A 21690-nucleotide genomic window follows, 5' to 3' on the forward strand; every position below is an offset into this window, starting at 1 on the left:
CATTCAGATTTCGAACAGACCAGTGCCTCCGATATCACCTGTTTACATCACCTGGTTCCTGATGATTCACTAGGGACTACACCTCTCTTAGTTTCTGTTCTGTGCCTTATTAGATATTGTGACTGTGTGTGAAGTGCAGAGAGTCTCCAAAGATGAAGACCTTCAGCCCTGACATGAAGCGCTCGGCTCTGGTAATCCTGATGATCAACAGCATCTGTGCCTTCTCACAAAGTAAGAAGCAATTTACCACTTTGTTCTAGTTACACGAATACTCGCAGAAACATGTTGAGTGTCAAACAAAAGCAACTTTCGATAGCAATTTGCCATTTACCATTTATTTTGTTTTTCAGTTCCCCATGAAATTTCGTACGTCCTGGGCTGCTTTGAAAATGGGACAACCCAAGCTCAGTATGAGTTTGATGCTGAGGAGATTTTATACATGGACTTTGACAGAGATGAGGTTGTTTACACTGTACCCAGATTTATTGTGGACGACCCAAGTAAAATGTTTGACAATATCCATGTTTATGAGAATGCTAAGAAAAACAAGAAAACATGTCTAGCAATTCTGGAGTTCTGCAAAGTGCAGGAGAAAAATCCACCAGAACAAACAGGTAAGCTGACGTCAACGTTTCTCTGTTTTGATGTGATTGAGGAAATGCTCATCTCAACTCAACTTTATTTATAAAGGACAACCATAGCCGAAACAAAGTGCTGTACATACATAGACAAAACAACACAGACATAAAACAATTTAAAAAATAAATTAAAAATGGATGAAATTAAACAGGTATAAACTCTAAGATAACTGTTTCATTGTTTTAAAAAACACATATATTGAAAAACAATAACTAAAAACAAACCATAAAACACTAAAACAGGAGCAGAGTCTCATGCGGGGTTGAAAGCCAAGGAATAAAAATGGGTTTTAAGACGAGTTTTAAAAACGATGGCTTTTTAATTGTCTTTTGACCCACTGAAGAGCCCCCGAAGAGCGTCCTCTACACCTCACAGGAAGTTGAGCTGGGAGTTGGAAACAGCCTCATCTGCTTTGTGAATCATTTCTACCCACCTCTCATCAAAGTCAGCTGGACCAGAAACGGCCGTCCGGTGTCGGAGGGAGTGTCACTCAGTCGATATTATCCCAATAAGGATCAAACCTTCCACCAGTTTTCTACTCTGACATTCACACCGAGGGAGGGGGACATTTACAGCTGCACTGTGGAGCACGTGACCCTGGACAGACCTAAGACAAGGATCTGGGGTGATTGTTTTGTCTTGTGAAGTCACTTTATTACAGAAATAATGCAAAGATTTGTTGAACTTTGTGTTTGTAATGACGAATATTTTCTCACGTTCCTCACAGAACACAACTTCAGTCATCGCAGTCTGGGAGCAGATATTTACTGCGGAGTGGGACTGACTGTGGGCTTGTTGGGAGTCGCAGCTGGAACATTTTTATTGGTTAAGGGACACCATGGACATTAATTTCTTTGTCTGAAGGGGATTACACTCATGAAATTAACAATTATGATGCCAGCCACAATCTTTTTGGAGTGCACCATTTATCATCCTCTATACTGTGACTTTTACACTGTTAAAACAAATATGTCCTCACCACACACAAAGACTACACTTTATTTTGATTTTAAAGGGCATTAAAATCTAAAAGAGGCTTTTCATTCAGTTTCTTTATAATTAATTTACTAGTGTTTTGTTTGCGTTGTGAGTTATTATAATGTTCATTCAAACATTATAATGTAACATACTCTCTCTCGGATTTACTGTTATGTGTTACTTTGATATAGTTGAAGAATATTAAAGGTATACACTCATTTTTATTTTCATTGTATAAAATAATCTTGGGGTAACCTGATTACAGCAGATGAAAATGAAACTAAATGTGAAGTTTGAAGCAGCTTTTGCACCTTTACAGATAAGGAAATTACAGAATATAATTATTTTCTCAATATCTATATATTAATATGTCTTTACCATGTTTTTTTTAATAAATAAAACTTATATACATTTATAATTTGTAAATTGCCTTTGTTTTATTTTTCCTTTAATATTATTTGTACAATACAAAAATATTACATTAAGAAATAATTATATATGAAACATATATGGCAATACATGTCTTATACATACATTAACATAATTGTATGGGCTAAAAAATCAATATATGAAATTCTTCCAGTTTACAGTTTATACATACATGCAGATTTATATTTTTACTTCATGTGTAAATGAATATCATATACTGAAATTCAAAATATATACATATATTACATTTGCATATTGGGAACAATGGGTACTTTTATTTTTGATTACTTAAGTACATTTTTCTGGTAATAACAACTTGTATTCAAGTAACACTTCACATGCAGGAGTATTACTTGTAATGTGGTATTTTTGTAGTGTAGTACTGTGGTACTATCTAAACCACCACTGTCAAAATAGAGAAAATGCACTTTATGTAACTATGAAAAATATGAATATGTAATCATGTAATCTGACATATTACCAAGCACTACTTACTTGCCTAAGTTAACCAGAAAAATTGCAGTATATTAAGCACTTATGCTTGGATATGTAACAAATCAGAATATATTTTTACTGTGCTGTGTGATCAAATATTTAAAATTTCTGCAACCAACAATTAAGGGTGACTTTAAATGCTTTAATTAAAGATTTATTAAAGCACTTCATAAATGAGTCAATTTCATCCATCAATGCTGAGATCAAATTATGAATTACTCCAATATTTCATATAAAATTGGCCAAAATAAAGGTGAGTGAGTGGCGGTGTCAGATAACTATAATAATTACATCCTTCCTGTATCAGGCAGGGCATACAGGCGTACTCTGGGGGTAAGCAGTACACACTGTTTCTGCCACACCTACTCACAAAAATGTCGTTGAGCACTTTGCAGTTTTGCTTCCTCATGTTTTCAGAGCGAGATCAATCCACTTCCAATTTTTAACTTGTCTTTTCTCAGATGTCAACATGTCTATTCACAGCTACTTTTCCCTGCTGCCTCTGCTGCTGTTAATTTCAAGAGCAGGTAAGTGATTTCAAACAGAAGCTGTCTTTGTTTATTTGTGTTGCTGCTAAAAAGAGCAAATATTCAATTGCTACAACATGTCGTACATAATAATGACTAACTGTAACTAAAGGTATTTCCCCACAAACAGGAATTAAAAAGCTGCTGAATGTATTTAGTTGATGAGAAAATGTAATAAACAAGAAAATGCAACTTTCTAAATGGCCTTGATGGCTTTATCTTACAGATGCTCTTTTTGGTCACAGTGTGCTTCACTGCATGTTTACTTCCCCTGACGATGCTTTTTATATCGAGCAAATCTTCTTCAATAAGTTGCTTATGATGGAATACAACAGCACTGTGGGAAAATTTGTCGGCTTCACAGAGAAAGCACAAAATATTGCAGAAGATCTCAACAAAAGCCCTTCATTTTTGAAAGCACAGAAGAAGAAAGAAGAGACATGCAAAAGCCACGTTTCAGTTGCACTTGACACCCTTTTAAAACCAGGTAATTGTGTGTTTTAACTCTGGTGAGCCTTTAGATTACAGTCTAAAATAACGGTGTAGTTATCTAGTATATGTGGTATCAATAAAATACTTTCTATAGCAGACAAATAGGAATTAAGGAAGGTAACAACTTTGGGTTGAGAGGGACTTAGAGATAACCTAGACGTGAGTATTTTCTAAATTACTGTATACCTATTCAATGATAATAAACAGACTGTTTTGGGGTATACTGATGGATGATTGTATAAGGAATGGTTAATGAAACTGCATTTTCTTACAATATCTCAAGAACAACTTGAGGGAATTGCTTCAAATTTAGCATAAACGGCTGCTTGTACTAAAGGATAAACTCATTAGATTTTGATGGTCATAGGTCAAAGGTCAAGGTCACTATGACCTAATCTGTCTCTTGTGAACACGATACCTTAAAAACGCATTGAGAGATTTTTTTCACATTTGGCACAAGTATCAACTCAAGAATAAACTGACTGGGCTTTGGAGGTCATAGTTCAGAGGTCAAGGTCACTGTGGCCTCATCTGTCTCATTTTTGTGAACACGATATCTCCAGAAAACTTTGAGGGATTTTTTTCCAAATTTGGCACAAAGGTTCAGCTGGTTTCAGGGAAGAACTAACTAGATTTTGGTGGCTGTGACTTTGCATCTGCCTTATTCTTGTGAGTGCGACATCTCAAGTACACCATCTGATTTTGTATTGTTGCAGAACCTCAGCTCTGTGGCAAACAAATAGTCTCACACCTTTTGTTCAACAACATAATCTTCATAAATGAAGCCACCTTTTAGCAACTGCCTTTTTAAAAAAATTACATATTTTATGTTACAAAAACATGAAAGTCTCTAAAAGTCTGTGTTAACCACAGACCTTATTTCAGACATCTAACATAAAAACAATTAAAAAAATTAAAGAATCATTCCTTCGACACCCTATTATCATCTCTTATGCTGATATGGAAAACATGTTGGCAGATTGTTGCTTATTTTTGGAACAACATTGTTCATCTGGAGCCATGTTTCTGGCCAACTGTTTTATAAGTGCAACAAATACTCTTTTATCTCTGTTTTTGGTCTCCACCGACTCCTGAGGGAAAAACCTGTCTCTTAAGCTGCTAAATGCTCCATTATTTTCACCAGCTAGTTGTTAATTATGTCTGTTTCCTGTTTGGTGCAGAGCAGGTGGTGTTCACGGGGTGTTTAGAGCTTTTTGAGAAGCGTGTATTTCTAGGTCCATTAAAAATGCAAATTTGTTACCATTCACTCTCTGCACTTCTTCATCTCTACCTTCCGTCCATACCCAATAAGCATTTAATTGGTACGCCATATGTAGAAATATTTACACTGTAATTTGTGGGCTGTAAGAAAATGCATTACCAAACTTCTCAGCATTATTGGTGCATAATAAGTGAAAGATCTGCTTTTTCATGCCAACTTGTTTGGTTTAACGGTTCTTTCCCCAAGTCGAGCCCTCCGTCAGGGTGAGGTCAGTTGGTGCAGCGAGCAGGAAACACCCGGGCATGCTAGTTTGCAGTGTGTACGGCTTTTACCCAAAACAAATCAGAGTGACTTGGCTGAGGAACGGGGAGGAGGTGACATCTGATGTGACGTCCACTGAGGAACTGTCCAATGGAAATTGGCTCTATCAGATTCACTCCTATCTGGAGTTTACGCCGGTGCGAGGAGAGAAAATCACCTGTAAGGTGGAGCATGCCAGTCTAATGGAGCCCAAGCTCTCTGATTGGGGTAAGAGATTGACAGGTTTGATTAAATGTTATCAAGACAAATCTTTATTCAAGATATGGTAGACTTAGTGTCTGTGATAAATGTGTTTTCAGACCCGAATCCTGAGTCACAGAATAACAAAATCGCTATCGGGACGGCAGGGCTGGTGCTGGGTCTGGTGTTTTTACTTGCTGGACTGATTTACTACAAGAAGAACACTGTTGGTGAGAGACAAGACCACATTAGAGCTAAATAGGCCTTATTTTCTCCAGACTTCACAGACACAAACAGAGCGGTCTGCTTTTGATGCTGCGGTTACGTCGCGTCGCTGTTGTCTGAACTCATAGACATCCTGAAATATCTGAAATATTATTATTTCAGCCATTAAACACTTCAGTATTCAGTGATACATTTTCTAACTTAGCGCCCTCTGTTAAAGCCAATCCTAGAAATCTAGGAGTTATCTTTGATTCTCATTTTAACGTTCAACAGTCTTATCAATGATGTAGCTTAGTCCCGCTTTTATCAACTGCTAATGGTTTCAAAAGTCAAATAATTTCAATAAGTCTCTTACTTGGACAAAGTTATTCATGCCTTTACTTTCCCTAGAATTAACAACAATAATTCACCCTTTACCCGCCTAAAAAAAAAAGACCTCAGATTGTACAAAATGCTGCTGCAAAATGATGGATCAAATAAAGAAAATCACCTAACAAACATTTTAGCAAACCCTAAAGGATTGATTTTAAGGTTTTACTCATTACTTTTTAACATCGTCTAGCACCAGCATACATCTGCACACAATCTCAGATTGTAGAACAAAAATATACTAACAGTCCCTAAAATCTAGACTTATGACTACAGGAAACTGCATTTGTCTGCCCCAAAACTCTGGAACAGTCTCGCTGTTTAAAGTCATCCTGCAGCCTCACTGATGTCTTTTAAATCACAACCATTAACCCATTTTTAAGAACTTATTTTTCTGTAACTTTGTTTTCTGGGGCAGGGGGTGGAGATGTTTTTATAATTATTGTATATTGTTTTATTATTTTTCTATTATTCTGTATAATTTGTTAAGCACTTCGTAGCACTCTAATTTAGCTACATGTGTAAATTTGTTTTTCTTTCTGTGTTTTTATTCCAGGGCGACTGTTGGTGCCAACAAGTTAAGACAGCCCACCACTTTTGCTGAAACATTTGTAATACAAGCCAAAATGTAAAACAATGCGACTGTGAAATCATCTCAGCAATATGACCATATCGAATAAATAATAATGTTTTTGTGTGACGTGACAAAGTTCTCAATGAGCAAAATAGTTGCATTCAGTTCTTGAGGAGCTTGATATCTACAGGAATACTTTGTGTTACATTTATTAAAAGTAAGCTTTTATTGAAGTTTGAGGAAAAATTGCTGAAAATGCTTGGTTAAAAACAATATTTTCTTTTTTACTGCATACATTACAACAAGAGCTTTTTGTCCATGAAATTGTTTGACTAGATTCTGAAATATTATAGCTAAGCAGAGATGTGAGTGGTTATTTCATTTTGAAGTAACTTTGTCCGAAAAGACAAAAAAAAAAAAAGGCAAAATTGACTATTTAGTAAGTATTGACTTTGATATTCTGGTACTATATATTTTCATGAATGTATTTGTCAGTGATTTAAAAATGTTATTTTGGATAATGAAAAATGAAGACTTGAATGTGAAATTTTACAAAGTATTTTGGGAGATTTTTATTGACTGAAGATAGTATTTAAATGGTACTATGGTTATCTGGTCTTTTAAGCCAATGCATGGTTATGGGCTTGTATCAGTCATATAAATATAATTAATGGACATAAGACTCAATGTTGCAACAGTTTAACTTTTTGTGTTTATATTAGTATGTCTGTTTTCTTTTAGCCTATACGCAAGGAGATTATATTTTATGAATAGAAATATGTGATCCGCAATAAATTGCACCTGCCAAAACATGAACGTGTGTCTGGTAACATACATTTTTACTAATTTAGCAGTTTTTCAAATTCATCTTTTTGTTTCTTCTGTCTTTAAGATGAAACTATAGGCTGCCAATAACCCCTGCAAACATTTCCAGGAAAATCTCTCAACATGACATAACTGGGACAAGAAAATCTGCCTGTGACGGAAAAGTCTTTACACGATACACATCGGGTCTCATGCAGCAACATTCTCTTAAAATTCTCTTATATTGTTTCTTGAATTTCTGTTAACGAAACAATAAAGAGAAGTCGAGCCCAGATGCATCAAACTTTCTTAACCAATCAAATCTGCCTGAATGATGAGTCGTATTTGATCTTAAATAATAATAATGATAATAATAACAATAAACTTTATTTGTATAACACCTTTCATACAAGAAATGCAGCCCGATGTGCTTTACAAAAATAAAATTAAATTCACCAAGTGCTTCACATTAAAACACATAAAAGCCATAATAAAACCTAAGTGTGGTATTAGCACAGGGAAAGGACCATAAACACGATATATGCAGGTGTAAATACAGCTGCCCTGTAAATTTGTCTGAAACCTTTAATGTACCTTTCTCATCTATTAATCTGTTTACTGGTTTTAGATAAAGACAAAACACCTTGAACCAAAGAGACCTATAAGATTTCACGAGGACCTTGATCAGATCAAGTGGGACAAACTGTGTGTGATTTCTTGTCCCTAAATGACTCATTCTCATCATGTTTCCTCTACAAACCTAAAAACAAACGTGTACATACAGTACATCATATGTGTGCACACTTAAGAAGCCTAAAAGCTTAACAGTTTAATGAATGAAACTTTCAGAAAAACACTGTGGATTTCTTCTGAGCATATCTACTGTACATGACACACTTTTCTTGCTTGAAAGTAGGTCAGGACTGTCTGCATCGCAGCCTCAGTCATGGTTGTAGCCCTCTACAAGGTTGAACAGACTGGACACACTAACCTTGTTTAATTCCTACACGTAATATAGGGAGAGGAAAGGATTGGGAGGAGGAATTAAAAGGGCAAATATATCAAATAAAACTTCAGTAAACTAGAGGTCTTCAAGTGTTGAGCTATTGATCTAACAAAACAAGAAAATGATGCCATCTTTACAGTGTTGGGGAGTCAAATTACAGTATGAATGTAATTGTGAGTCAGTTACTGAGAAAAACATGTAAATAAATTACAGGTACAACTAACAATGTTAATGATAACAAAGAGGTCACATCCTATCTGTGAAAAATAAAATGTCTTCTGTGGCATTACATCTTTTAGTCATGTAAGAATGCTTTCTTGTGGCATTGCCTATTTCGGGACTCTTTTTTTTTTTTAGCTCTAAGGCCCATAACGTTTGTTAGACAAGTAATAAAATGTCATACGTTTCTAAACTGTGATGAGTTATCATAATAGTTACATTACTCATTACATTTTAACAGGGTAACTAGTAATATGTATCCTATTACATATTCAAAGAGACCACTCTAACACTGCACCTTGTGCTATCACAGCCTTCTTAATACTATTCAAGGTTGTTTTTTGTTTTTCATTTAATAGAAAAAATGTTTAATCATTTAATTGAGTAAAAATAGGCCTATTGACTGGGATGCATGATTCACAAATATTGTAAAAAAAAATGAAATAGTTAATATCAAGATAAACTACCACGGCTAGAGCTTTCTTATGCTTTCTATCTTTCCATCACATCATTCATTATCATTACGTGTATATATATGAATTAAAAAATAAAAGTGTGGACTAGTTGTCTGTGAGACATAATTCAGGGCTTAAAATCCCTTTAGCGCCGCTCCTCTTTATGCGCATGCGCTCTCCGGAATAATGAGTCGATTTGGGTTTTATTTTATTTTTCTCTTCTTGTTATATAAAAGCCCGAGTTTGATCCTCTTTTTGTGTTTCGCCATTTTTGTTTACATTCACTACAGAACGCGATAAACGGAAGAAAATCTGAGGGGGAAATGAAACGTACATTGATGGTCGCTCGTGATCTTCTCTATTACATGACAGCTGTATAAATATATTTTAAATTTTCGGCTGGATGTAAGTTATCACCACGATGTCTTCACTGACACGTCATGAGATGTCTCGTCTCGTCCTTGTCTCCGCAGCTCCGTGTGGCGTCAGTGTGAGGCGATGGACTGTGCTGTTCCCGTCTCGGAGGTCGTCCCGAAAAACATAACCAAAATACCGGAGCTCGAGGCGCGGTTACGTTGGCGAGCCGCGATAAGACGCACGAGATGCTTGATAAGAGACGGTTATAAACTCACAGAGCGAGGATGAAAACTGTCAACAGGCTGCGATCAACGACCACAGCGAAGGATTCAACACAACAGCAGGTGAGATTCATTTTTACTGACCTGCTACAAACAGGTGAATCACCTGGGACATCTATACAGGTGTGCACGCGGACACTTTTAATATTACTCTACTTATTTATTTCTAACCTATTATTACGTTATTCTATTTTACATCGCCGAGTGATTAAAGTGCATTACTTTAAGACAATTTTGAGGTACTTGCCTGTAAGAGTATTTTATTATATACCTTATTTTTATTCCAAATATTCTAAATTCAGAGGTTAATGATTTTCTTTTTACTCCACTGCATTTATCTCACATTTATATATCTTTAAATCTATAATATAAAATGTGATATACAGTAAATGCAAAAACAGCATCAAAGGCAAAAACATTCACCAGCAGCATATAAAATATCAGGAATTAACAGTTGTAGAGGAAGTATTCAGATCCTTTACTAAGTAAAAGTACTAATACCACACTGTAAAAAATACTCTGTTACAAGAAACGTTCTGTGTTTAATATGTTGCTTTAAAAGTAAGTACAATCAGGAAAATGTCATTAAAGTATAAAAAGCAGAATGAAGAAAAATCTAAATGAAAAATTGTTTGTAATTAATTTTCTTACAATTGGCAAATTGGTAATCAATGTATCATCTCAGCAGTACTTGTATTAAGTTTTTGGTAATTTAATGTATAACAAAACATAATTTTTTGACTGTTCTCTTGCTTTTTTATGCAAAAATCTTAATTTGTAAAATAACTAGTTAATAAAACTGTCAACTAAATGTAATGAAGTAAAAAGTACAATATTTAACTCCTTATGGGTCAACTACAACATTAATATGCTGTTTAAATGTTAATGCAACATTAGATAGTTGGATAGTGTGTGCTTTTATTTTTGTGCTGTATTTGTAATTTGCTGATAATACTTAATATTAATGTCTTCTTTCATTGAGGTAATTTTTTAACAAACATCAGTGCTAATCATACATATCAAATATTAATTAATTTTCAGAATTTTGACCTTTTAATGCCAGGTTTTTATCATGATGCCACTATTTTTTTTGTTTTTAAATGAATTATTTTCAATATACTGTATGCAAAGTGGATTTTTTTATGTTTATTTTGATTATCACAGCCTGGTATATGTCAGTGATTTGAACATTGATCGTAAAAGTGCACCTAGTGGAAGTAGCACGTACTTTCTCCATATGCCAAACACAGTAAAAATGTCATCGGGTATAAAATAGTAAAATTACAAATTTGAAGGCAAAAGCTCAGTATGACACCCAGAAATAATACAATATATGCTTTTATGCTTTGTTGTCTGTAAGATTGAAATTTTTAGTTTGAATGGGTTCCAGTGTTGCAATTTCTGCACTTAACAGTATGATTGTAACAACTGTGTATTTGAGACTTACTGCAGGAGCTGAGCTGGAAATTCTAAAAAACCAAGACACATTTTAGCTTAAATTTATGCTATATGCATGAACACAGCCAAAACTATCCAAAAATGAAGAATGTAAAGTGCATAACTGGCACCAAACAGTCCCTGAGGGTTAAACAAAGTCGCCTGACTGTTTTGTTCCAGTGTATAAACTAGTGTTTTGTGTTTTCTCCACAGTTCTGACGACTTTTAGCGGCGCTCTGTGTGTTCAGCCGTATAGACTGTTCGTCCCAATGGGTGTCTCACTGTCAGTTTGGCTGTCCGGCAGCCCTCCCTCCTCTTCATCAGCTTTCCCTCCGCTGGCCGTCCCTACACCCTCTCGCCTCGCTGTCATTCTCAGCTCCTCTCCTGTCGCCCCGGGAGACATTCGCTCACACTGGAGCTCAGTCCACCGCTCTCCTCACTTTCTGCTGTCTGCCTGCAAACAGGAAGCGACACGTTCACCCGCTGAGCTGAGCAGCGACGGGGTGAGGGCGGAGATGGGGGTGAAGAGTGGGCTTCATGTCTGGGAGGTGCTGTGGAGCCCCGAGCACAGAGGGAGTCACGCCGTCGTGGGCATTTCCAGGCAGAGCTGCCCTCTGCAGGCCTCGGGATACAACGTGCTGGTAGGCGGAGACGCACAGTCCTGGGGCTGGGAACTCAAAACCAGTCAGCTGTGGCACGCTGGACAGAGGGTGAGACTTTACCCAGGAACGAGGGCGAGGTGCCACTCTGAGGCTACAGAGGATTTAAGGACAAAGTTTTCCGCTTCATCGCACACAAAGGTGGCACAGACACCTCTACCCATCCCGGAGCGAGTCCTGCTGGTCTTGGACGCTGACGCAGGGACTCTGGGGTTCTTTGTTGAAGGCAGCTTCCTCGGCGTAGCTTTTAAAGACCTTCCTCGTGGAGTGGAGCTTTTCCCAGCGGTGAGCAGCGTGAGAGGAGGAGCCAGAATACGACTACGATACCTGAATGGTGCCACACGTGAGTGTCTGGTTTTTACGCAAATCGCAAAAAAGGGTGGGCGATATTGAACACACTCAATGTATCGCTGCTTGTTCCACGTGAGATATGTAAAATGACTATATCGTGAACATCGATTATAACTGTCACTTTTTTTTTTTTTTTTTAAAGCCACCAGCATGACACTTGCTTTGGTGTTTCGGCTCTCTCTCACTCTCCTACAGCTCTCTTCCTCTCACAGACACACACACAAAAAGCAGGGCTTTTGCAGAGCTTTAGAGCGTGACTATTTTATCACATTTTGGAACCACGGAGCAACAATGTGACTTGCAAATCTTTGTTATATGTGAACTAGAGAGCTGTTAGTTTGTTGCCTGCTTACAGCGAATTAATCCTTAAAGATGCTGCAGTAACAATTTAACTTTTCGCCATATACTAACAGCCATCTGTTTACCGGACGCTTGAATTACACAGCAAAAACATCGACACTTACGACCCGAGACAACCCATGTCCTTCAAAATAAAAGCAACACCGGTTCCACTTTGATTTATTTAATCATAAAAATATGTTATTTAACTTCATTACAAAAGTGCTTTCTTTAACAGTGTTTTATTAAACTTAAATAACACAATACTTTTAGCAGTAGTAGCTACTTTATTTAATGTTATTGTAACTGTAGTTTATTTAATAATTTTGTATATTATTAGTCTACAGTAGTTTAAAGGAGATTTCAAAATATTGAGATAAAGTCATAGTACATTTAATTGTCCCACAAGGACAAACTTGTTTATTATTTTAAAGCCATATCGGCCAGCCCTACTTTGGTCCGATCAACTTGTGTTTATACTATACATATAAAACACATGAATTAACCGAGTTCTTCTTTCTCTCTTCTTCTCAGGTGACCCCCCTGCCCTGATGGCTTTATGTGGACTGTCGATTCGTCAGTTTTTAGGGCAACAGCGGCAGAACCAAATGGACAAACTGCCTCTACCCCCGTATCTGCAGCACTACCTGCTCTCTACTCAATAATGTACACTTATACTTGTGTGCACACACAATAGGAAACATTTTGTCACTTAAGTGTACCAAGAATTTCTAGAAAGTGTCCTTTTTGCATAAAAATGATGTACATCCGTGTGACACTATGGCAAGAAAAATGTATTGGTTATTCATCTTATTTATTAAAATATGTAAATAGACTTAAACCTTATAGTTAAAGGAGACTGCAACCTACCTCGCTCTGGAGGGACGGACATGTAGTGTTACTGTTGTGTGAAGGTCTTTCATGTTTTTAGATCATGGACACCTTAGCTGGAAGAGACACAGAGCAGGGACAATATATATATATTAAATTGCACTGCATATTAAAGCGGCCAGATGGAGGTTTTTAAAAGAATAATTTAGCATCCCTCCTTGCAGAAACTCTCAGGCCCTTTGAAGACCCAGGCGGTAGAGGAAATAACAATTTATCAAAATATGGAATCCTTTCAGAGAATTTTAAAATTGAAAATATCCTGCTATCGTAAATGTCATCATTGTTGCCTTTTTGCTCTTTTATTCCTATTTTTTATATCTATTTAATTGTGTCTTTAACTACACATTTGTATGACAAACCCATTTTATTTGACTTTTATTTTTATTTTGGATCATTTTTATGTCTAAAAATCCTAATAAAAACACTGTTTAAAACCACCATCTGTTATTAAATTGAAACTCACTGGTGATCCCTTAAATGGCATGTTACAGATACTTATTATTCTTTAATTAAAACTATGAATGAGCTGAAATTATTCATCTATATTGCTCAGTGATAACAAACTGCTTAAACTCAGCACTCAAAGAGCATCTGTGTGGTTAGATTAAAGATGACTCAAATTCCTGGCTGCTAGCTCAGTTGCTTTGCTGCCAAATAAAATAAAAATAAATAACATTTTAATTAAAGTATTTATCATGTTTTTCCCCACGGGCAGCCTTTAGAAGGTGAGAGGTATACACTCAACCTACCAGTGATAAAAAAAAAAAAAATACTGAGTGGGAACATCACAATGAAAAAATAAGCATGAATTAAAAAATGCGGCTGCATTTGACCACTTGGGAATGAGAACAGGCTGAATAAAAACAGTTGCTTGAAGGAGAAATTTGTTGATGTTTTCACAGTAATTTAAAATAGATAATCTAGGGAAATATGTTATATTACATGTATTAAGAAGGCTGTTATATATTTTTTCATGTGAAAGGTTATATTAAAGGTTGTTTCATAAATGTGTTTAACTGAATTTGGGCTCCTTCAAAGGTAGGCTAATGTTATGAAGAGTTAAATGATTTTTATATAAATCTACAGTAAAATATATATATATACATGTATATATATAATTTTTATAGTAGACTTGTGTAGATTTCTTTGTTTCCCTGGCCCGAAATGGGGAATAAAAAACAAAATAATAAAATAAACAACATTATAAAAACATTGGTATCAGCTACAGGCCAAAATGTTGTTTTAAACATTGCAATTGGTATCAGCCCAAAATTTAAAAGGAAATCCCCAATGTGGATGGGAACACCATCCGGGATACTGTTGCCATGACTGTCGTCATGACAATACTGTTGTCATGACAACAAGGACCCCCAGAACCCCCCAGGGCTCTACTCCTAACGTGCGCGCGAATATATGAAGATAGACTCTTAAACGTAGTTACAGGAAATAACATTTTATTAGCTTTTTATTATTATAAATCATATTATACCGATGATATTTAGGGCCTGTTAGCTTGACTATAAAAAGTTCAACCCCTCCTGTAAGTATATGTTAGCTAACCTAACTGCTAACATTACGTTAGCTAACCTAACTGCTAACATTACGTTAGTTAGCTCGGCTAAAGGTAACCTTAGCTAACGTTACTTTACAGTAGCCTTCCTAGCTAACAGCTAACCTGGAAATCTGGAATAACTCCACCTTGTTGGCTTATTTAATAACCGAAACAGATAGTTAGCTTGAGTTTTTTGTTATTTACAGTTTAATTTCAACATTGTGCGTTTTTATACAGCAAAATAACTAATGTAGAGCATTAAATTATTGGCTTTGTTTGGTTGTTCTTGTCTAGAATAAACTGATCATCATGGCAGCGGGAGCAGGGCTAGTTTTTGGTCCGCCGAGCATAAATGGAGATGAAGAGGAGGAGGAAGACTCACCTGAGGTAAACTCTGACTTCGCATTCACCCCGGCAGGTTTGTAGATAGTTGCAACAGTCAGATGCACATTCGTGTATTTGTGTGTTTCCAGGTTTTACTGAGTGTTTTGACTCAGCATGGACAGCTGGCCCTCTGCTTCTACGATAGTAAAGACTCTTCTTTACACTACATGAGAGACACTCCTGATAATTACGAGCTCCACCTGCTGGCCACAGGTACACAATACATGGCCTTTGACATAATCTCAGTCTCTTCCCCAGTTAAGAGAAGGTGTATGGTTTTTATGTATTGTTAATAGCTCATAAATTAGATGGAGGAAGATGCCCCCTCCCCCTTAATTCCTCTCCCAAGCAATACATAGCACTGAGTCTACTCTCAACATGTTTTAAATGGCTATAGTGAACTCTGAATTGTGCACTTTAGATTTCTTCCACCAGAACTGTTTTGGGGTGAACTGATAAAATGTTTTTTTACTGGAAATAGTGATCTTTGTATTTACCCTTGGGGCAAGAAGCCTTCCTTCAAGAGGGGGCAAAAAACAACGGGCATCCTTCCTCAAAGTATTATTTCATTAGATTGTCTAGTTTTCTGGAGGAAAATGTCCTGAAATAAAAACAATTAGCCTGAAGAAAAGGCTGCAAGATTTATAGATAATCTATTAAAGGGTCAGGGTTGAGATTTTAGATTTATTAAAGTAGATGGATCATTTTGAGCTTGGGGGCTTCTCACCTTTACAGATTTTCATTTTCATGGTATAACCACAAAACTGGCAACTCTACCAATTTATTTCTAACAACAATGTGTTTGTTTATGCATTATTATTCTGCATATCCAGATAATCTTTGAATTTTACAGTAAAATGACTTTGATGGCATCTCCCTCCATCTTCTCCTATGTGCACTAGACATATATACATGCCTTACGACACTGTATGTGCCTGGTACTTCTTTTTCTCTGTTTAGTCATCCAGGAGGTTTGTCCCCATGTAATTATTACCAGCGCAAAACAGGAGCGCTGCATGACACACTTCCTGCAACACCTCGGTGAGTTCTGAGGTCTCAGCATGGGGCGGGGAAACTGAAAAATGTCACACAGAGAAAATTTTGTTTTGACACGGTATGAGACAAGTAGTTTCTAGGTCAAGGGAATAAAATGAGATTAGGGATGCTTGACACTGAAACAAGATAGTGTGATAAGAGAGAAAAGAGTGATTGTATAGCTATTATGCACAGTATTATAAGACTTTTACTGAGATTATACTGACACAGTTCTGCAATGTGAACCCACAACTTTTACATTTTAACTTTTTTTCATACTCACCTCTGTTGTATCACAGGTTCAAACCCAGACTACAAACCGGAGGTGGTTACATATCCATATGTTGACTTTGGTAAACAGATGCCCATCCATTAAAATTCCTCGTCGGTTTTAAGCATACATGAAATTATTTTTCCAGAATGAACAGATTGTGGAATCCGTCCGTTTTCCATTTTGAATGTTGCAGGTCTCGAGGTCAGTAAGCAGAGGCTGCTTTCCGCCCATCTGCCTTTCCTTCCTGCCTCCATCTCAGAGAGAGACAAAATGTCCTACCTCTCCTCCTGCATCTCCTTTGACTCGCCCCTGATGGTGAGCCAGCTGTCCACATGTCATCTTATCCATCGTGGTGCAGGAGATGATCACGAACTGTTCATCATTTTTGTGTGTGTGTGTGTTTATGTGTATTTATGTGTGTGATTTTGTGATTCTGTGTGTGTGTGTGTGTGTGTGTGTGTGTGTGTGTGTGTGTGTACATCCGTTGGGCAGCTCAGGGCAGTGGGCGCTCTGCTGAAATGTCTGGACAGGAGGAGAGTGGGAGTGGAGCTGGAAGACAGCAGTGTTGGAGTCCCTATCCTACAGTTCTACGCCTACACGCTGTAAGACACACACTGATGTAGCTTTGCAGACATATACACACACACGCACACACTCAGGATTGTGATCACACATTTTCTGTAATGAGGACGTTGAAAGAGTTTCTTCAATGAGGATTTTTTTTCATTTTCTCTGTTCCTTCTTCCTCTCTTATTCTCTGTAATTTTACTACCAGCAAACCAAACCTGCCTCATGTGATGCAAACATTTTCATGAATTAAAAATGTTTCTTCTCTGAAACGTGTGTTGTTTCTTCCCAATATAGTAAAGGTGTTGTTTGCATGGACAGAGACACCTACAGGTAAAAGTGTTTATCCATTAATTAAATATTTATCCAATGTGCATCCCTAAAAACTGACACTGACATCCTTAATATATCATCAGTTGTTGCTTGTTCCACAACTAAAACCTACAGTGCAGCGGTTTAGTGGAGGTGTAACAGTACACTGATCTGGACTGATAAATCAATTCAGTGATCAATGATCCAATGTCCTCGATGCAAAGTAAAAACACTGCCACAAATTGTCATCTTTAAGATATGCCTTTTTTTTAAAATTCCTATTCCCACCATTTCCATCCAAGTGTTCCTCCTTCCTCAACATTCAAACAGTGGTAGTGGCCGAGCATCAGACAGATAGCAAGCAGCCGAGGAAAAACAAAAGTTATTTACTGATATTGTCTCAATCGCAAGCCCCTTGGTTTAATCGAATCAAAATCATATCACGGCAGACTTTCTAATACCAGCAAATGTTGTATCTTTGTTCAGTGATTCAATAGAATATTGTATTGTGATGAAATTTTAATATGAGTTTAACTTGTGAAAAAAGACTACTTTCTCTAAGTTGCTTATCTAGGATCTTTCATATGAATTTTGCTTTTACTTTTTACTCAACTTCTTTTTGTTTCTAGTTTCAAATTGTTGTTATTTTTGCACCTTTTGTGAAAATATATGAATATTACGTATTAAATTGCATAAAATATTGTATAGGTGAACCACTACAAAAAACGTAGAAAGAAACAAGGGGTGGCTGAGAGATCATTGTGGATTTTGTATTTGTTCCAGCGTACTGCAGATCTTCAAATCCGAACTCCACCCATCAGTGTACAAACTGCACTCTGGTGAAAAGGAAGGACTCAGTCTTTATGGTGCATGGCCCTGAAGAAAGCATTATCACTCTGTTTCATCTGATGGTTTTTACATGAGCTGCTTGTTCCTTTTGTTTGTTGCAGGGATACTGAACCGCTGCAGGTGCAAGTTTGGCTCCAAAATGTTACGGTGAGAGACAGTCACACGACAAAAAAATACAAAAATGGCCCTTCCCCGAAGGAGAATATAAGGCTTTTAATGGAAAAGTCTGTTTTTTCTTTGAGCAAGTCTTCAGTATGCACTCAAACTTAACTTCACCACAATGTGGTATAACAGTGGTGCATAATTTATGCAGTTGTCATGGGAAATTGATGTCAGATACCTCTTTTTATGCTGCAGCACTAACAATTCTATTGCTGGTAAGATTACTTCTAATATGCAGGGCAAGTTTATTGCTAATTAAATACAAGAATTTGAAAGTGCTTCAACTTCATACATACAAGACTGAATCTAGCTCATAAGATCATAGCAGATCCAATGCACCCTTTGCGGTCTGAAAATGCACTCTGACCTTCATGGCACAGGTTTAATATACCCAGGATGCAGACTAAAAGAGGCATCACATTGTTGTCCCCTGTAGCATTAGGATGCCTAATAAGCTCTGATTACGTGGTCTGGATTTAGCCCTTGTGTAACTTAACATCTCTTATCAAATTTCCAGCTCGTTTTCATGTTGTTGATGTGTTTTATTGATACTCTTTTATGCTCATTTGTGCTAAGCAAATTTCCCTTGGGGAAATATATGTTACATGTATTCATTAATACTGAATATAGCCATTATATAATCATAACTAACTCATTAAAATGTTCATGAAAGAACATTATCTGTAAAAGTTAGTTTATTAACAGGAACATTGGAGCCTTAGAAACAAATGTCATGTTATCTTAGTCTTACAGTGCACTCTTTGTATTTGCATTCTTCCAACTTTGTGTTGCAACTGCTGCACATGAATTTCCCCTCAGGATAAATAAAGTCTTATCTTAACACAACCAAAGCAACAACGATGAAAGTTTTTGTCATGTGTTAACAAACAAACTGGAGCATTGCTGTTTGTGATTCAGGCAGAAGATTTGATTTTGTCTCGGGAATTTCAAGGTTTGCACAACGCCGCTTGTATCTATGGCAACAAGATAAATGTTTCAGCTTTTCCAATGTAATGCATCTGTTTTTAGTGCTGTCACAAATCATGGTGATTTCAATTCCATGCTTTTGTTTATGGTGGGAATTACGTAATTCTGTTATTTTTCTTTACACAAGCGTTATGTTTTGTATACACGCGATATCTGGTTAACTCAAGGAGCTCTGCTTATTATCACAGACTTGAAGTTTGTACTGTTTGTTTTTACGAAAGTGTATTTCCTCTCTTCTCTCAGCCAGTGGTTTCTGCGGCCAACACATGACCTGGCCGTGTTACACAGAAGACAAGAAGTGATACGTTTCTTCACGTTGCCTCAGAACTCCAGTGTCCTGAGCACCCTGCAGTCCTCGCTTCGCAACATCAGTAACATACCAGTAATAACTCTATTTAATAACCTCTTTTTTTCTGCACATATTTATCCTTTTTAACATGCTGTGTCACCACCTTAAACAAAGAAGTTATGATTCCTCCTAAAGCCAGTATGTGTATGTGTTCTTGTGTGTTTTAGACTGTCCTGCTCAGGATGTCTCTCTCTCACACCAAAGTGACCGACTGGCAGAGTCTCTACAAGGTTGGAGCTACACCATCAGTTATTTTGTTTATAGGGACAACACACAGAAGACATAAGACAAGTTAGCAGCAGGTTAGCCAATGTAACAACAGTGGTGTTTTAGAGAACAATGCACAGTGTTGATTATAAATGTTCACATCTGATTTTCCGAAACCCCGGCCTTGAGCTGTTTGTATGACAGACTGTGTTGAATGTGTGCTAATTGTTGTTTTTGTGTGTTTTCGTCAGACTGTGTACAACGCAGTGTGCATCAGGGACACAGTGCGACACCTGCCTCAGTCCATTCATCTCTTTCGGGACATCAGTGAAGGGTTCTCAGATGACCTCCACCACATCGCCTCCCTCATCAGCCGAGTCGTGAGACACAGACAAAATAATACACCCCTGCAAAACCTGTTTTGCAGACTGCTGAGTGCTGATGATTTTGACTCCATCTTTTATTTGTAGGTGGATTTTGAAACCAGCGTTGCTGAGAACCGTTTCGCCATCAAACCGAATGTAGACCCAGCAATTGATGAGAGTAAGCGCCTACACACACTGGAATCAAAACTAAAACAGTCATATAATATCAAAAATTTCCATGTGTTATGAGCCTGTGTTGATGAGTTTATATTGATTTACTTTCTGTCTTATTTCTCCCTCTATCAGAGAAGAGGAGGATGATGGGGTTGTCCGACTTCCTGACAGATATAGCCAGAAGAGAGCTGGAAAACCTAGACGCTCGCATCCCGTCCTGCTGCGTCATCTACATTCCTCTGGTCTGAGCTTCTTGTCGACACAGTTATACCTGCTGATTTTATAAACATTTTTATTTGCTAATCTGCCTGAGCCAGTATGTATGTATTATTGGTGGGATTCATACAAGAGTCCTGTGTAGCTCTACTCAGCAACCTCCTAATGTGACACATACATGAGACCTTTCAAAGGGTTTAATATTCTCAGCAATGTTTTTCCTTATAGGTCAAATGTTCAGTGTACCTGGGTCAGTATGTTGAAATCACCAGTTGAAAACCAGTTCCAAATCCTCCAATCCAATTCCATTTATCAGCACCAGTATGTTTTTAAGACAGAAAAATTAATGATGTCATGCGTCTATTACGCCTAAAACTTGCAACAAGAAGGAGTCATGGCAGAAAGGAAGAAAAATGTTAAAAAATATGAATGCAGACTGGAAGAAATAATCCAAAGTGGGGCTTCATTTCACAAACGAAGATGACAAAAGTTCTGCTTGTAATGTTTGTAAAATGATCATTTCAAGTATGAGTGGAAACATCAGCAATATACTGAAACATCTTTATACGCAACATTGGCTTAAATTCAAAGAATGCCACATATTTGTCACTCTACGCATGAGTGCCACCGATTCCCAACCGAGCCACACGACCGACACCGAGGGTATATATCATATATATTTTATATTGCTGAAGACCAGTGTGGGCCCACTGTTTTTCCCACAAGGAATCAATAAGGAGTTGAACCGAAAAGCAGAATCCATAATGTCACAGGTATCAATAAAATCCACTATTCCAACTGCATTTTAAACACCCATCTCCCTTTGTTTTTTTCCTATTTGAACAATGAATACAGGCCTTATCAGTCTCTTACAATGTTTGTTTTTATGAGGAGACACATGCTCAAAACTGAGCACAATGCTAGACAAGGCCTTTGGGTATACAGGAACCTGAGAACATTGGGATGACCTCCCATCTGGAGCACCACATACATCGGTGCTCATATAT

At 37.1% G+C, this 21690-nt stretch overlaps 4 protein-coding genes and 1 long non-coding RNA gene across 5 annotated transcripts in view; 4 read left to right on the forward strand and 1 right to left on the reverse strand.

The window, feature by feature from the left end:
* LOC121945156 (H-2 class II histocompatibility antigen, A-U alpha chain-like) lies at positions 1–2043 on the forward strand. Its single transcript, XM_042489188.2, has 4 exons — positions 1–231; positions 351–614; positions 983–1264; positions 1367–2043. Exons 1-4 carry the CDS (start codon positions 153–155, stop codon positions 1486–1488), a joined length of 747 nt encoding a protein of 248 aa, XP_042345122.2. The 5' UTR covers positions 1–152; the 3' UTR covers positions 1489–2043.
* LOC148188297 (uncharacterized) lies at positions 1108–15323 on the reverse strand. Its single transcript, XR_015777964.1, has 3 exons — positions 15185–15323; positions 13230–13306; positions 1108–1246 (listed from the first exon to the last, which is right to left on the reverse strand). It is a non-coding gene; the product is annotated as an uncharacterized LOC148188297 (long non-coding RNA).
* LOC121945157 (H-2 class II histocompatibility antigen, E-S beta chain-like) lies at positions 2899–7267 on the forward strand. Its single transcript, XM_042489189.2, has 5 exons — positions 2899–3068; positions 3295–3555; positions 5029–5310; positions 5403–5513; positions 6434–7267. The coding sequence occupies exons 1-5, from the start codon at positions 3011–3013 to the stop codon at positions 6457–6459; spliced, it is 738 nt and encodes a 245-aa protein (XP_042345123.2). The 5' UTR covers positions 2899–3010; the 3' UTR covers positions 6460–7267.
* LOC121945155 (SPRY domain-containing SOCS box protein 2) lies at positions 9409–13681 on the forward strand. The gene is made up of 3 exons (XM_042489185.2): positions 9409–9636; positions 11224–12012; positions 12894–13681. The coding sequence occupies exons 2-3, from the start codon at positions 11280–11282 to the stop codon at positions 13022–13024; spliced, it is 864 nt and encodes a 287-aa protein (XP_042345119.2). The 5' UTR covers positions 9409–9636; positions 11224–11279; the 3' UTR covers positions 13025–13681.
* msh5 (mutS homolog 5) overlaps positions 14731–21690 on the forward strand; it is a 15163-nt gene continuing 8203 nt past the window's right edge. Inside the window, exons 1-14 of the mRNA XM_042489592.2 lie at positions 14731–15189; positions 15276–15399; positions 16147–16227; positions 16521–16574; positions 16689–16810; positions 16988–17097; positions 17360–17395; positions 18158–18240; positions 18325–18370; positions 19616–19754; positions 19889–19951; positions 20180–20308; positions 20399–20471; positions 20600–20709. Coding sequence (XP_042345526.2) covers positions 15112–15189; positions 15276–15399; positions 16147–16227; positions 16521–16574; positions 16689–16810; positions 16988–17097; positions 17360–17395; positions 18158–18240; positions 18325–18370; positions 19616–19754; positions 19889–19951; positions 20180–20308; positions 20399–20471; positions 20600–20709 — 1248 coding nt within the window. The 5' untranslated portion in view covers positions 14731–15111. The remainder of the gene's footprint in view (positions 15190–15275; positions 15400–16146; positions 16228–16520; positions 16575–16688; positions 16811–16987; positions 17098–17359; positions 17396–18157; positions 18241–18324; positions 18371–19615; positions 19755–19888; positions 19952–20179; positions 20309–20398; positions 20472–20599; positions 20710–21690) is intronic.

This window comes from Plectropomus leopardus, chromosome 11, assembly GCF_026936395.1.
Source record: "Plectropomus leopardus strain MGB_pleo_1.0 chromosome 11, ASM2693639v1, whole genome shotgun sequence".
NCBI lineage: Eukaryota > Metazoa > Chordata > Actinopteri > Perciformes > Serranidae > Plectropomus > Plectropomus leopardus.